Here is a 14,678-nt window from a genome sequence, read left to right as displayed (position 1 = left end):
TAACCACTTCAGCACCCTGAGCCGCACGCTCGAGAAGCCCAAATTTTCTCCAGGAAATTATTAGTCAAACGCGCTCAACAGCAAAGATGCCTCGATTAGACGAACCGCACTATTTCGGTGCCGGCCCTGCGCTGCTGCCGACAGCTGTACTTCAGCAGGCTTCAATTGACTTGTTAAATTATAAAGACTCCGGACTCGGTCTCGGTGAGATTTCGCACCGATCGGCGCTGGCTGTCGATGTGGTGAATACTGCCGTTGCGAATATCAAGAGTTTGCTCGACGTGCCTGAGACGCATGACGTGTTTTTTTTGCAAGGAGGTGGGACGGGTGAGTTTGCGGCCGTCGTGTATAACATGCTTGCGTCATACGCGTTGAAAACTGGAAAGAAGGGAAAGGCGGATTACATTGTGACCGGGTCTTGGAGTGACAAGGCCTTACAGGAAGCTAAGCGGTTAGGCATTGACGTGAACATTGTCGTGAACTCAAAACGTGACGGAAAATACCGCGGGATCCCGGACACGACCGAGTGGAAGTTTGGAAGTCCAGAAGATACGGCTTACGTTTACTACTGTGACAATGAGACGGTCGACGGTGTTGAATTCTCGTACGTGCCGGAGGTGCCTGAAGGTGTTGATTTGGTTGCAGACATGTCGTCGAATATTTTGTCAAAAAAAGTTGACGTGTCGAAATATGCTCTCATTTTTGTATGTCTGATTCTGTCTTTTTTCTAGATGTATACTGATGAGCCAGGCTGGTGCGCAAAAGAACATTGGAATGGCCGGAGTCACAGTCGTGATTTGCAAGCGATCTCTTCTTCAAAAAGCCCCCGACGCCAAACTGGTCGAGCTAAACATCCCGCTCGCGCCTTTGGTTCTTGATTTCGCCATTATAGCCAAGAATAACTCTCTCTACAACACGTTACCCATCTTCAACGTGCATATTGTTAGTCTGACCACCGACCGTCTCATCGCCGCCGGCGGTCTCGCAGTGCAGGAGCAGATCAGCGGTGACAATGCGGCGAAATTGTATGCCGCGCTTGACGCTGCGCCTGAAGGCACGTTTGGGTTAATTGTCGCGAAGAACTCTCGAAGCAGGATGAATATCGTGTTTACTATTCTTGGAGAAGGCAAAGAGAAAGAGTTTTTGGACGGAGCTAAAGTCAGAGGCATGACCGGTTTGGCTGGACATCGCAGCGTCGGAGGCATCAGAGTGTCGAATTACAACGCGGTCTCGCCTAGTAGTGTAGATCTGCTGGTGTCGTGGATCAATGAGTTTGCGGGCACAAAATAAAATAGAAATTGTAATATACATATAGAAGATCAAGCAACGCCAGGAATGCAAGTATGTAGGGTTAATTCATGCGATTTGGGAGGTAGCAGTTCATGTAGTTACCGTTCTCGAGCCCAGCAAGAGCGACATTGATAGTCAACATGTGGTCCTCGTATATGCCTGATTGTTAGCACGACACGTCATATGCATTAAGAAACCTACCGAGAACGATCCTGGACGCGGCCGAATGAATTCGCAGCACACCACTCAATTCTTTCGCATCAACTTGGACATTGTAGAACGAATCAATACTTTGTGACTCAGAATCCTGAGCTTCATCCGTTTCCATGTGAACCACGTTCAAGTTCGCCCACGTCGTCTCGACATACACGTCATCGTTCCGCACCGCCATCCGTAGCTCGCCCGCTCTGCTTGCACTCACCGTGATTCTCGACCCCAGCGTCCGATAGCGCTCACAAATCTTGAGTACGTTCGCGTACTGCCGAGGTAACTCAACACCGACCGAGATCTGCCCGAAATCAGGCTCGTGCGCGGTCACAATGCTGTGCTGTCTAATGACCTTCACCGGAATCTCCTGTGCAATCTTGGTCGTGTGCCCACTCCGTGACGCGTGTTCGGCTGAAATGACAAGATGCGGTATAGATTGTTTCTTTGCCAGCCGCATCTTGAGTACACCAGCAGACGAAACTGACTTTAGTGCTCTGGCTAACAATTCGACGTTCATTTCAAGATTGATCACGTTCTTATCCAGAGAAGAAATCTGGGTATTGGACAGGATATCGTTCATATTCAGATGACTAACAAGAGCTTCAGATTGCTTCTACAGAACACAACAGTAAACATACGTCCATATTTGGGCGTCGTCATGAGACACGATACTCATCATACCATTGTCAAAAGTGATCAAACAGTACTTCCGTACGTACGAGATCGCGTACGCTATTTCTACACAATCAGACTCGTCCAGTTGACTTCACATAGACCCACCTCGTAAAATATCCGGTTGGTCAATTTGCGTGTTTAATCGCATTCTCACCGACGCGTCAGTACGAGTTTACTTTGATTTCTACGAATTTTAAATAAACATAAGGGTTTAGTACCGATATTCAACTCCATTATTTATATACAGCCGTCCCATGCTTTACACATTAAAATTCACCATTATTACTTTCTAATTCCTAATCATTTTAGCAATCTTGCTTTCCCAGTTACGAGCACGCTCGAATCCGTTTGCCGCGCTCTGGAAATCCATGACAGCTTCGTAGATTTTTTCCTGCGAAGTCGCCACGAATGGACCGTACTGCACAACTTTCTGGTCCAAGACTTTGCCGGCAATAATGACTACTCGCGCCGGGGTGTCAAATTCTTCAGGCACAGAGAGTTCGACGCCGTCGCCTTCACGCTCGAGTACAATATTAGAGTACTGTTTGGCCTTTGTCAGGCCACAAAGCACGTCTCCTTCGAGTACGTAGGCGAACGCGTTCCAGCCGTCGGGAAGTTCCTGACTGACATGGCCGCCGGGCTTGATCAATGCGTCAAACATCCACACAGGAGTGTATGCCAAATCTTGTACACTTTTGACGCCGTAAGACTGGCCTGAAATGACTTTGATTTCAACCTTGTCTGATGGTGCGGCAATGGGGATTTCAGTTTTGCGTAAATCTCTATACCGAGGTTCGACGTTCTTAAGCTCTTCAGGCAAGTCAACCCATAACTGCAATCCAGTCACAGGTGACCCGTCCTTCTGCGGTCTTGGAATTTCCGCATGCATGATCCCGCGCCCGGCGGTCATGAACTGCAAGTCGCCTTCGTCAATCGTTCCTGCCGCACCTGTAAAGTCCTCGTGGTCGAACTGGCCGTGAAGTAAATACGTGATGGTTTCCTGGCCACGATGGGGGTGGTCAGGGAACCCGGCCTTGCCTCCGACAAAGAAATGGTCGAGCATCAAGAATGGTGAGAAGTTGCGCAACTTTGCCGTGCCGACCGACCGTCTCACCCGAGCACCTGCGCCTTCTGATTGTTCAATTGCGGTGAACATCTTCGCGATAGCACGCGGTCTAGTTAGGTTTGAAAGAGCCATTTGTTCTTCTGAAATTGTATAGAATTTATCTGAAGTTTTTAAGAAATCTGTCGTTGTAGCTAGTGGTTCTGATGGAGTCTTGACTGATCTAGAGAAGAATCCGTACGCGATTAGAACTGGTAATAAAAAAATGAGCAAAACAGTCTTCATGAACAGATCACCGAAGCTTTATAGAACTTTGACAAAGATCGTGAAGAGAAGTGTAGAAGATGCTGGTGGTTGGATTACGACAGCTTATATGAACATCGTGAAGAGACTTATGTAAGGCTTTGTCATGCATATAAATATAATGTTATGTGGTTATGCATTAAATGTACAGTACAACGTCGGCAGTTCGGGTAGCATAGTACAATACCCTCTTTAAACCTTAATTCTCACAAATTTGTAATTTATTTGTCATCATTTTGAGTGATCGATTGAAACTACGTCATATTAGTCAATATTTGTGATGATTAGAACTCTTATTTGACAAATTGAAATTTATAATAAATTAATAAAGAGTGAATTTGTTGTGTTATTGCTAGTTGAGCATTGTAAAGAGCCTCAAGGTCTTCTTCTCAATGCAGTCGTAACCTAGAGACAATAAGATTAGCTCAAAAGTAGATCAAAAGAGCTTTGGTACTAAATTGATGAGCCGGCGTGACTTTTGCTTTATCACGCACCATTTGTTTCAATTGGTTACACTTAATATTCGTTAATTGTTGAGATTGTATCAAGGTGTCCGGCTAAGCATTTATACGCAATGTGAAGAGGTCCGGGAGGTATCTCAAATTAGAGTTTTACTTTTAAAGGAGATAAAGTTTTGATGTGCCTTATCGCTACTTGAGAGTAGAACATGAATATGGATTGTAGTTCGTATAATTATATATATATATATATATACGAGATACTCAATTTCTGGAAGTATATAGTAAATGCTATTATGAACAAAACAGAAGCAGTGCGTAAGTAACCTAGAGCAACAGTCATTAAATAAACAATGGTTACTGCTTTGCTCGGACCAGCAATATCGTATTTTAGCTTAGGTCACTTTCAAATTAAACCACGGCAAAATACTTCATTCTGGTATACTCACGTGAATCAGGCTCGCACATTGGGCCGCAACATTATCCGGCGTAACAGTACCTGTCAACAACACATTTGACTTGCTGGAGTACCTTGTTATCTCGTACCTGACTGTACCCACTGCTGTTATATCTGTAAAAGCCTGCGTTACTGTCCCTGACATGCGGGTCTTGCAATGCATGTCCCCAATCTGTCATGTATAAGACCTCTCAATGCCCTTTAATACAATTCTGTGTTTAAACTGCGTATACCTAGACAAAGATACGCTATATTTTAACAGGAGTAAGCCTATCTAACAAAGACAGATGGAAGTCGAAGAAGAGAAGAAGTCAACCGTGATTGAGCAGACAACGTCAGCCAGCGATGATGCCGACCTGGACTCAACAAAGGCAGAAAAACAGAGCTCGGGCGGAATATTTACGCCTGATGATTTCGACCGCATTGCCGAGCGTATTGCATTGGCATCTGATATGGACGATGTCCTGGCCGAGGACTTGCAGTATATCCTTGACAAGGTTTTGACCATGAACATGACCTTGGCGGAAGAAATTTTGAAAGAAGCAATGGAGTATCATCTTGAAGATATTAACTTCCCGCACGAAACAATGGAACGTGTTCAGACTTTGCTTAAAGGTGAGGAAGCATACGGCGAGTCGCCTGAAAATTACCAGATTGACTTCTGCTTGGAAGCGACCTTGATCAGGTACCATTCTCCGTATCCCGAAGTTCGCTCAGTCTGCACGCCGACCGACGACCCTTCGATCCCGGTAGAAACGTTTCGGGCATACTTCATTGCGACAATCTGGGTCGCCGGGTGCTGTTTCATCAACCAGCTATTCCAATACCGTCAGCCGTTTTTATCCATCTCGTCTCAAGTCGTTCAGATCTTGATTTTCCCGTGCGGACAATTCATGGCCCGCGTCATGCCGCACAAATCCATCCGTCTCTGGCGCTGGTCCATCAACTTGAACCCGGGCCCGTGGTCGTTCAAGGAACAAATGTTCGCAACAATCATGGGCAACGTCGGCGCGCACACGGCCAATTTTATGTGGTACTTGCCAATCATGAAACTCGACATGTTTTTTGGAAACCACTGGATAGGATACGGGTTCATGTGGGTTATGTCGTTCTCAGTCCAGTTTTTCGGGCTCGGGCTGTCGGGAATTCTTCGTCGCTGGTGCGTGTATCCAGTCAAGGCAGTCTGGCCAACCATTTTGCCAGGCTTGCAGCTTAACAGAGCGTTACTATCACACGAAAAGAAAACAAGCATCAATGGCTGGACGATCTCAAAGTACAAGCTTTTTTTAATTCTGCTCGCGTGCTCGTTTCTATATTTCTTCATTCCAAACTTTTTATTCACCGCGCTTTCGACGTTCAACTGGATGACATGGATCGCCCCGACAAACAAAAATCTGGCGTTTGTCACAGGCTCGCGTCTCGGCGTAGGTTTCAATCCCATCGCGACATTCGACTGGGCTGTCATCAACTTTTCGTCGCCTTTAGTCGTGCCGTTCTTTTCCGTCGTCAACATGTACTTTGGCGCTATCATTGGCGCGCTCGTGTTGCTCGGAATGTACTACTCCAACTACCTCTACACCGCCTACATGCCGCCCAACACGGCGACCGTGTATGACCGGTTTGGCATGGCTTACAACTCTTCCAAGGTTGTCATCGACAACAGGCTTGATGAGAACTTGTACAAAGAGTATTCCCCACCCTACATCTCGGCAGGATACTTGATGTACATGGGTTCAACGTACTGCATGTTCACCTTCTCGTTCGTATACATCATGTTGAGCGAGTACAAGATGATCATCGAGTCATGTCGTGAGTTCTGGCGCAGTCTGAAAAATAGAGAGCTGTCAAACTACCACCGGTACAAAGATCCAGTCTCGGTTCTGATGCGCAAATATCCTGAGGTCCCGGACTGGTGGTTTCTCATCATCCTAGCGTTGTCAATCGTCGCTTGTCTTGGTGGAATCGGCGGATTCCCAACCACTACCCCAGTCTGGGCATTAATCGTGATCATCGCAATCTCAATCGTGTTTTTGCTCCCGACCATGTTGCTGTATTCCTCGACCGGGTATTTGATTTCACTCAACATGATGTCCGTCATTCTGTCTGCTTATATGGTTCCCGGCAACGGCATCGCGTCACTTTACTGTCGTATTTTCGGATTCACATTTGACCAGCAGTCCGAATCGTTCGTCGGTGACATGAAATTGGCGCATTACGCCAAATTGCCGCCGCGAGCCGTGTTTAGAGCCCAGGTCTGGGCAACGTTTGTACAGGTCACTGTGACTGCGACCGCGCTACTCTGGCTCGAAGGACTGCCTAGATTGTGTGAGTATGACCAGGAAGCGCGGTTCACGTGTGCGTCGCAGCATTCAATCTATAGCGCGTCGCTGTTGCTCGGTGTGATTGGTCCGACCAGGACATTTGACTACCTGTATCCCATTCTTAAATATGCGTTCTTAATTGGCGCCGTGCTGGCTGTACCGTTCTTCGCCATCCGCAAGAGATTCCCGCACAGGTTCCGCTCGTTCCAACCGGTGCTTGTGCTCGGCGGCGTCGCGGTGTTTGGAACGACATATAACTTGACGTACTACACGCCCGGAATGTACATGTCATTCGCGTTCATGTACTATATTAAGCGGCGATACCTGGCGTGGTGGGCAAAGTACAATTACATCATCACGTCGGGTCTCACTGCTGGGACCGCATTCTGCGGAATCTTGATTTTCGTTGCGCTGCAATATCACACGAAACGTGTCGTATGGTGGGGAACCACTGTCCAGACCGCGGGAGTTGACGGTGCGATTGGAGGCCGTAGATTGCCTATTCCAGCTGATGGATATTTTGGTGTCGCAAATGGGACATGGTTCTAGCTGTGCTGAGTAAATGAATTATGACTAGTTAGCCTAATAGTTACGTAAGTGTATTATGATATGTACAAAACAAAAGCTCAGCCGAGCTTGTATCCCAAGAAACTAAATGATTTCTTTTGTTTATTAGCTGGATCCAGTGCGTCACTAATAACATGGATTCTCGTTTCTATATAGTCAGTGCTGGTCTAACAAATGAATACAAAGCCATACTTCCAATTTCGACAATCAACTGCTTATACTCGAACTTGTCCGAGTCTTTCAGTCTAATTTTCTCGAGGAAAACAGATCCCAACACGCCGTTGCCTTCGACCGTGTATCTCATAAACAAATGCTCATTTCCAAACCGATCTAACGAATGCCCAGACGCAGGTGGTCGATTCCGTGCCCATCTGCTGTCACTCTCACCGTGGAACTTCATCTTTGAACCAAACACTTTCTGACAATCAAAGTTGCTTTCAACCAGACTAGTCGAGTTTTCAAACACTTGCACGTCACCTGAAGGCTTGACTAATGCGTCATATAAACTCCAAATCACAAGTCCAGACAGTCCGAGACCACCTCCGACAACGACAGCGTAGAACGAAAACGTGACGCTTCGTCTCACGAGTCTTGCAGCCATGGCGCCATAGTTCTTGCTGGTAGGAGGTGTTGCCGTGAATCCAGGCGACGGACCTGTTGAAGCTGGAGAAGAATCTTTGTGAGTAGCATAGCCGCGTAATAATTGGCGATAGAAAGTCAAATTCTTTGAACAGGAAGATCGTGATCTGGACAGATGAGTAAATTTTTCGCTGGTTGAAGTAGTGTTGAACAAGCGTGAGTTTAGTAACACGATTTGTGAATCCAAACAAGTTTTTTGCAATGCAGATTTCGTACAAACAACTTGTAACAGCATTTTGTACTTGGAAAATAGGGCCTTAAAGAAGAAAAAAAAAAGTGGTGAAGCTGGGTTGAAGAAGTTGGGAGGAGTAATTCGAGCATGGAGTGGGCCGCACGGATTTAAACTCAATTGAAGTCTTGGTATCGAGAGATAAAGTGACTTCTGAAGAAAAACCTCGTTCAAAAGAGTCAAATTAGAGAAAAATATGAGGATTTTATTGGGGTTTGCAGTGTTGAACTCATTATTACGATGTTTTGCTGTGAATGTTCCTGTGAATGTTCCTGTGAATGAAGCTCTTACTACTAGTACAATTAGTAGAAGTGCAAGTAAGACTGTATCAATTGATTCTGTGGTTACTGTGATGATTCTTGGAGAAAAGAGTGCCACGACCTCAATTGAGTCTGTTGATCTAAAATCAATTGATCTAAAGCCTCGAGCAGCACTTGAACCAGAAAATCCACTGGTTAAACCAATTACTGATGCTCCAGAGCCAGTTGTACTTGAGCCAGTAAAGTCAGAACCCATACTCGAGCGGGTCAAAGCAGAGCCCATACTCGAGCCAGTCAAAGCGGAGCCAGTCAAATCAGAGCCAGTCAAAGTCGTGCCGGTCAAGGTTCCTGTCGAAGCGCCACCAGAACCAGAAAAAAAGAAAAAGATCTCGATCCCAGTCGTGTTGGGATCAGGATACCATCCCAAGAAACGACAAGGCGTGCCATTGTTTTGCATGCGTCGTGAGATCGACAATGGGGAACACGTTACTGACCCTGACACCGATTTGCTTGTGTACGATCCGTTTCCAGTCATGTGCAAAGAAACAAAACTTCCGCTTTCGTTCACCTACGGCGTCGACAGCGATGGTGTGGTTAACTGTACATTCACGGTTCTTGACGAGACGTATCACCTGCTTCAGCTCTACGTTCATCAGGATTCGCCTCTGAGCTGCCACGTACCTGCACGATACGGCAGTTCAAACTTGTTTGCGCCGCTTGTGTTCTCAATGCAAGGCGAGCTCGAACACTCTCACCTCGACATTGCTACAAAGTTCAACCTTTATTTCAGTTACGCCGAGCCAGACGCATCATCATCCACAACAGGCCAAAACATCACGTCCGCAGTCGCGTACCCGACCACACCGCACGACACCACTAGACTGATTATTGGCGACGACCTGACGCTACAGTTCAACGTGCGCTGGTTCCCATTATCCCGGACCCCGAAACAAGTCGACAGAAGCATGTCGTCCTTCGTCACGTTTCTGTATTGCGCGGCCTCGGCTTTCGCGGCCTTTTGGGTCGCCGCGTTTTATTTCCTCGCAATCGTGTTCCCGGCTAGAGTGCGTGCAAGGTCGGCCCGCCAGAACAAATTCGGGGCCGACTTTAGCATGTTTGGCGGCTCACCATTCACGTCCTCGACCACGTTGACGTCTTCAAAACGAGATTAATGCTTTTGTACATATATTTACTATCACAGCGTTTAAAAATAGATTGCATACACTAACTTATACACTCCGTGCCTGCAATGCGTTCAAAATCTTCCAATTGAATTGTGCCGCTGAACTGCGTGGAAACGTCAGTGGCTCGGTAAAGTAGTCCGGCAAGACTTTCATTAAAAGTCTGTCCCGGTTCTCTTCAAGTAGCGGCACAAACGTAACCTCGGTATCTTCGTCGTTAGTGTTTGGGACCAAAAGTTTGTAATGAAACGCCCCGTTGCGACCGGTCTGAAGACAATCGTAAATGATCTTGTTGTCTTCTGTTTTGACGTCACGAATGATAAGACCGCTCAAGTCAGCAAACAACTCTTCGCGTAACTTTAACGACGAAGTCGATGATTTGGCAAGCACCTTACTTTGTAAAATCGTATTTTCCTGCTGCAATCGTGCAATAGTCGCCTCAAGTTCTTCCGCGCGTTCCTGTGTCTGATCCGCGTCTTTTGTTCTGCTCTCCATATCCGCTATCATTTTCTCTTTCTGTTCAATCTGAATTTTCAAATTCTCAATCAACGAGTCCGACGCGGCGAATCGCTGTTGCGCGGATACTCGGTATGACTTTAGCAGTTGCTCGGCTTTGGTCTCACGCAACTCTGCCAACTTGGCAAATCGTATCCGCAATGCGTCGTAATGTGTTCGTAGTACTGAATTGTCCTGTATAGACTCGTGTACAGGCTCATGTTGTTCCGGAATCTCTTCAATCATGCCTTTCACGTCCTTTATGACAGTATTATTCTTGATCTGTTTATTTGCATTCAATTTCGACTCATTCACCACACCAAATTCCTTTCTCTTCTTATTTACTTTAACAACCTCCTCTTTCTGCTCTTCGTCACTGTCCTCCTTCACTACTTCCTTTACTGCTTTCTTCCTCGGCTTGCCCTTCTCAGCCACCCTCTTTTTCTTCGTCTCAACAGGCTGCGCAACTTCAACATCCGACATCTCATTGTCAGTACTGTTTAACATTGCCGAGATGCTCTGCACGGCCTTTGTCTTACGTGCCATTGTTTGTTTACTTGTACACGTTTAAGCTCACGCGAATTGTTTTGTTTCGATCACTGCGGCTCACTCTTACAGAACAGAGGGTTTAGTGTTGAGCTTTGACCAGATCATCCATCGCATTCATAAGCCATAGATGCTTATTACTGACTATGGTGATGTATATACGCTTGAATAACATAATAAAATACTACTCGCATTATAGTAATAAATGACTACTTTATGCAATCAAAAAGGAGTAAAAACGCCGCCAAAGTTCAAATGTAAAATTACATTCCCAGCCAAAACAAAGTCCTATTTCACTCGTGTCCTCAACCTTTAACTATCAGGCACCATCTCATACGCATCATGTGGTTTAGTAGTCTGTCCAACATAAGACGGTAAGCTGCGCCAGGATGTCATTGCTTTAAACGCTGATCCAAAGAAAGACGGCGTCTCTTCTGCTTGAGGATCTGTGATGACTGGTTTCTGGTCCATGGCGGTTGTAGTTGACGATTCGGTAGCGACCGTGGACGTAGTAGAAACCTCAGTGGCAACAGTCGAGGTAGATTCCATGCTAGCTCTAGAGTCGTTAGTATGTCTCCGAGCAGGAAAGAATCCCAAGCTTGATCTCGGAACAGCACACAGTTCGACCTCGCCAACGTTATCAACCACGGCCCAGCCCATCAGTTCAGCGCCTTCAGGAACACCTTTCGCTTCCGACACACAGCTCGGATCAGCTTTAAGATGTAACTGCATCGAAATCGAGCATCGGTCAACAGGGACCAACAACGTGGCCCGCGACTGAATCGAATCATGAGCCCATAATCTATTCGCCTGTCTGAGCGCATGTCCGTCAATCTTGTAAGTGAACATCACAGACGGTATTGTGTCTGTCGGCTTCACCATGTGAATGTACACCAACGCCGAACTTGCCGGCATCACCAACTCGAGATCGCCAGCCGATCTTGCCACTGTTTCCGTCCCGCTGCTCTCTGAATTTCTTCTAGCAGAATGCATCTGCCAAAACAACTCCGCGTTTGCTGCTTTGTTATTTGACAAAAACCGTAACTGCGCAGAAGCAGAGTACGCAGCTGTAGCAGCCACAGCCTGGTTCTGTTCGCCGCTCACTTTCACGTTCAACGGATCCGAACTTGAAGCGGATTTCGGACTTGGTGATCTTCTTGTCCTTGACGACGATCTCGGAACTGCCATTACTACTGATGCCATTTTTTGTATTTGTTCTTGATATTATGCTTGTGTTTATTACTTGTAGTGTGTTACTCGTACTCGTACTCGTACTGACTAAGTGAGAATTTTTGTTTGGGCGGGGTCACAGCGCACAGCCACATAAATGACTGCTGCAGGGACTCGCATCACGCGCCACTACTAACTGCACGTTCCATGCGCCACGTAATTACATAATAATGATGTCATTACCCTATTATTACATAATACTCTTACCCTAGATTACATAAACGGGCTTCACTTCTTGAATGGCCGCCATTTCCAAGGTTTAGATGCTGAAGTCTGTTCGATATCAGAAAACGAAGCAGGCCGTGTAGGTTTGTGGCCGTAAGCTCCGTCAACCGAATATTTGGACCGGCTGTCGGTCGCAGGGCCATTCGGTCGCGGGCCCGTTTTGCGATGCAACTTTGCGGGAGAGTTGCCTGCAAACCCAGTTGACCCAAGCGACTGTGACGCCGGCTTGTGTACTTGTACTGTACTTGTCACGGCAGCAGATACGCTCCGACCTTTGCTATGGCCTTTACTCTGACTGAATGACCGTGCCAGCCTGTCAAAAGAACTAAACCCTTTTGAGGCGCTGGCCAGGTGCGACAGTTTTGGCGGAGTAGCTAGCTTGTCTTCTGGTCCGTGTGTAGGTAATCGTAGCGATGTGGCCGATAATTGTGGCGACGGATGTCGACTCGAGTATGGTATCGACGTCGGCGACGGCCCTCGCGATGCGGTCGGGTGTGATTTGGGCGACGTGCCACGAGATTGTGGAGATGTGCCACGAGATTGTTGCGACCGCGGCGGATAGGGAGAAAGTCGTGACGGCACTAACTCGGCTCGTCCGCGAGCTGGTGTGCTGTCTTTCCTGACTGATGCCGTAGTCACCGCTTGCACAGGTACTGCCTCGCTAGTTGGTTCTGAACTAGCACCCTGCGTCAAGTATGACATTCGTGACTGTCGCTTTATCACAACCAGCGACTCGGATTCGTTCTGTGAGGTTTCTGAAGTTTTTAAAACCGGCACCAGCTCGCTGTCAGAGTTAATTTGAACGCTTTTACTCCGCTGTACTGCCGTGCCGCCAATCGAATTCCGTGACGATGTTTCGCCCACTATGCTCGACCGGTTTGACCGAGTCTGTAAGATCGGTATCCGCGCGCTGCTGCGATAGCTAGCGGCTCTATTAGGCGCTGCTATAGCTGCCTTGCGTGCGTTCTCAAGCTCACTCGGTGGCAAACCGGATGTTGACGAAAACCTTTTGGTCGGCGGCATGGTCGACGACCGTCTGAGCGTCATGCGCATGCCCTCTTTCCAAGTCGACCCTGACGACGACACCGACCGGACTTTACTCGGTGCGAGTTTCTCCAACGGCGACGTGGCCGTGTCGAGTGTGCGAATTGTGGCCAGCTTGCGAAAGCTTTTTCGATGGCTTACCAGAAACATGATTGTGTTCTGTGAGGTTTGATATTCGTCTGGAAGTGTATTGTGGTCTGGATGAGAAAGTATTGAAGGCTGAAACATTGCGGCCAAGTTCGCGGGCGGCATCAGGTTCTTCTTGTCGTTCTTGGCGAAAAGTTCGAGCAGATCGAGGAGGTATAGTAGTAGCTGTCGGTTCGCAGGTTCGAGTAGATTGAGTAGTGAAAACAAAGTCGCAACAAGTGCGTTTTCCTTATCTGAACTAATCTTTTGATTTGCACTGTCTTTGAACGGAGCTCTGAAGGCATCGTATAGCTGTAGTGGGATTATGGGTTCGGGTAGACTGTTCAAGTATCGTCTGAGTACGCTAGCGGCATCGTGAACCGTATAACCAGTCCAGTCCATGTTTTGACCATATGTTGGAGGCTCAGCAAAGATCTTTTGTAATTCCCGACTTCGTTTCACTGATCCGTTTATACGGAATATTCCTTGAGTTTGTAAGGCTATAAAGTTTAGCATGGTACACAGTGAACGCAAATTCCAGTACGCACCATTTTGTTCGAGGAATTCCCCACAGACAGACACTATACTCGGTATAGGCCCATAACTTATAACCATTCCATTTTTAATAACATGATTAACAGTCCCAGGCGAAGTTTTAACAGCAGAGGCCAACGGTTGTCCAAAAATATGCGAATCGGCCCAATCTTCAATTTTAGGCGGCAACTCAAACGAGTCTGACTTTGTAGACGACGCGTTCACAGACGCAGGCGGCAGTACGACATCGGTCTTTCTTGTCCGTATAAATCTTGCGAAAAATGACTTGCGCTTCAAATGGGACAAGTGTGCAGGTGAAGATGATGGTGATGACGGTATATGCTGTCGAGAGTGAATCTCGTCAAGACCGGTCATTGAGACCGAGTGGAGAGTTGTTGTAGCAGAAGACAATATGGCGGTTTTGACTGAATCGCGACAATTCGATTTTATCAGACTGAAAATGCTCTGAAATAAGAAGAAAAGCGAAAAGAGAACAAAAGAAAAAAGGTGTGTGGGTTTACCAATTGTGGGACTTTTTAAACAATGAAAGAGGGTGTACTTTGAAGCACATTAAAATGGGTATTCGTACGCATGTGGGTAGTGTGTTGTACTCTATACTATTATACCCAGAATAATAGCTAGTAATTTCACTTTAAAAATTACACTAAAATACACATAAAAATGAGCTCTATTTAACCGTACAAATTTCAATTAAAATATATAAAGAATTTCAATTTAAATTTGATTTATTTTGCTGTTTAAAATTACCAAATCCGGACAAATTCATGAACCTTAAATAGTTACCCTGCCTATTAAACCACACTGTCT

The 14,678-nt window shown here is 46.6% G+C and overlaps 9 protein-coding genes across 9 annotated transcripts; 3 read left to right on the top strand and 6 right to left on the bottom strand.

Moving 5' to 3' along the window:
* The first annotated feature begins 62 nt into the window (after positions 1 to 62).
* Positions 63 to 1,374, top strand: V1512DRAFT_220155 (pyridoxal phosphate-dependent transferase). The gene is made up of 2 exons (XM_066913678.1): positions 63 to 704; positions 751 to 1,374. Exons 1-2 carry the CDS (start codon positions 87 to 89, stop codon positions 1,288 to 1,290), a joined length of 1,158 nt encoding a protein of 385 aa, XP_066773479.1. The 5' UTR covers positions 63 to 86; the 3' UTR covers positions 1,291 to 1,374.
* Positions 1,272 to 2,332, bottom strand: V1512DRAFT_257803 (checkpoint protein Hus1/Mec3). Its single transcript, XM_066915305.1, has 4 exons — positions 2,278 to 2,332; positions 2,136 to 2,235; positions 1,492 to 2,087; positions 1,272 to 1,449 (listed from the first exon to the last, which is right to left on the bottom strand). Exons 1-4 carry the CDS (start codon positions 2,318 to 2,320, stop codon positions 1,352 to 1,354), a joined length of 837 nt encoding a protein of 278 aa, XP_066773478.1. The 5' UTR covers positions 2,321 to 2,332; the 3' UTR covers positions 1,272 to 1,351.
* A 50-nt stretch (positions 2,333 to 2,382) lies between these two features.
* Positions 2,383 to 3,609, bottom strand: V1512DRAFT_257799 (RmlC-like cupin domain-containing protein). The gene has a single exon (XM_066915304.1). It carries the CDS (start codon positions 3,518 to 3,520, stop codon positions 2,462 to 2,464), a length of 1,059 nt encoding a protein of 352 aa, XP_066773477.1. The 5' UTR covers positions 3,521 to 3,609; the 3' UTR covers positions 2,383 to 2,461.
* Positions 3,610 to 4,415: 806 nt separating this feature from the next.
* Positions 4,416 to 7,382, top strand: V1512DRAFT_257797 (OPT oligopeptide transporter protein-domain-containing protein). The gene has a single exon (XM_066915303.1). It carries the CDS (start codon positions 4,741 to 4,743, stop codon positions 7,321 to 7,323), a length of 2,583 nt encoding a protein of 860 aa, XP_066773476.1. The 5' UTR covers positions 4,416 to 4,740; the 3' UTR covers positions 7,324 to 7,382.
* An 18-nt stretch (positions 7,383 to 7,400) lies between these two features.
* V1512DRAFT_245568 (TIM21-domain-containing protein) lies at positions 7,401 to 8,215 on the bottom strand (the record flags this gene model as incomplete). Its single annotated transcript, XM_066914381.1, has 2 exons — positions 7,401 to 7,489; positions 7,534 to 8,215. 2 exons carry the CDS (start codon positions 8,213 to 8,215, stop codon positions 7,401 to 7,403), a joined length of 771 nt encoding a protein of 256 aa, XP_066773475.1.
* Positions 8,193 to 9,713, top strand: V1512DRAFT_257793 (uncharacterized protein). Its single transcript, XM_066915302.1, has one exon. The coding sequence runs from the start codon at positions 8,406 to 8,408 to the stop codon at positions 9,639 to 9,641; it is 1,236 nt and encodes a 411-aa protein (XP_066773474.1). The 5' UTR covers positions 8,193 to 8,405; the 3' UTR covers positions 9,642 to 9,713.
* On the bottom strand, positions 9,215 to 10,696 carry V1512DRAFT_257792 (chromosome segregation protein Csm1/Pcs1-domain-containing protein). The gene has a single exon (XM_066915301.1). The coding sequence runs from the start codon at positions 10,689 to 10,691 to the stop codon at positions 9,699 to 9,701; it is 993 nt and encodes a 330-aa protein (XP_066773473.1). The 5' UTR covers positions 10,692 to 10,696; the 3' UTR covers positions 9,215 to 9,698.
* Positions 10,697 to 10,860: 164 nt separating this feature from the next.
* V1512DRAFT_257791 (uncharacterized protein) lies at positions 10,861 to 11,979 on the bottom strand. Its single transcript, XM_066915300.1, has one exon. It carries the CDS (start codon positions 11,892 to 11,894, stop codon positions 11,004 to 11,006), a length of 891 nt encoding a protein of 296 aa, XP_066773472.1. The 5' UTR covers positions 11,895 to 11,979; the 3' UTR covers positions 10,861 to 11,003.
* Positions 11,980 to 13,322: 1,343 nt separating this feature from the next.
* V1512DRAFT_202309 (Rho GTPase activation protein) lies at positions 13,323 to 14,225 on the bottom strand (the record flags this gene model as incomplete). The annotated part of the gene is made up of 2 exons (XM_066913256.1): positions 13,323 to 13,816; positions 13,865 to 14,225. Coding segments are annotated over 2 exons (855 nt in total), but the record flags the coding sequence as incomplete, so codon positions are not given.
* Between the last annotated feature and the right edge of the window lie 453 nt (positions 14,226 to 14,678).

The sequence above is a fragment of the Lipomyces arxii genome (genome assembly GCF_038497795.1).
Source record: "Lipomyces arxii strain Phaff 12-163 unplaced genomic scaffold V1512scaffold_2, whole genome shotgun sequence".
Classification (NCBI taxonomy): domain Eukaryota; kingdom Fungi; phylum Ascomycota; class Lipomycetes; order Lipomycetales; family Lipomycetaceae; genus Lipomyces; species Lipomyces arxii.
This window is presented reverse-complemented; position numbering and strand designations above follow the sequence as displayed.

Coding starts and splice junctions, on each gene's coding strand:
- V1512DRAFT_220155 (XM_066913678.1), top strand. CDS start 87: ATGCCTCGATTAGACGAACCGCACTATTTCGGTGCCGGCCCTGCGCTG. Junction 705..750: donor CGAAATATGCTCTCATTTTT/GTATGTCTGATT, acceptor CTGATGAGCCAG/GCTGGTGCGCAAAAGAACAT.
- V1512DRAFT_257797 (XM_066915303.1), top strand. CDS start 4,741: ATGGAAGTCGAAGAAGAGAAGAAGTCAACCGTGATTGAGCAGACAACG.
- V1512DRAFT_257803 (XM_066915305.1), bottom strand. CDS start 2,320: ATGCGATTAAACACGCAAATTGACCAACCGGATATTTTACGAG. Junction 2,236..2,277: donor CCAACCGGATATTTTACGAG/GTGGGTCTATGT, acceptor CTGATTGTGTAG/AAATAGCGTACGCGATCTCG. Junction 1,450..1,491: donor CGCGTCCAGGATCGTTCTCG/GTAGGTTTCTTA, acceptor GCTAACAATCAG/GCATATACGAGGACCACATG.
- V1512DRAFT_257792 (XM_066915301.1), bottom strand. CDS start 10,691: ATGGCACGTAAGACAAAGGCCGTGCAGAGCATCTCGGCAATGTTAAAC.
- V1512DRAFT_257793 (XM_066915302.1), top strand. CDS start 8,406: ATGAGGATTTTATTGGGGTTTGCAGTGTTGAACTCATTATTACGATGT.
- V1512DRAFT_257791 (XM_066915300.1), bottom strand. CDS start 11,894: ATGGCATCAGTAGTAATGGCAGTTCCGAGATCGTCGTCAAGGACAAGA.
- V1512DRAFT_257799 (XM_066915304.1), bottom strand. CDS start 3,520: ATGAAGACTGTTTTGCTCATTTTTTTATTACCAGTTCTAATCGCGTAC.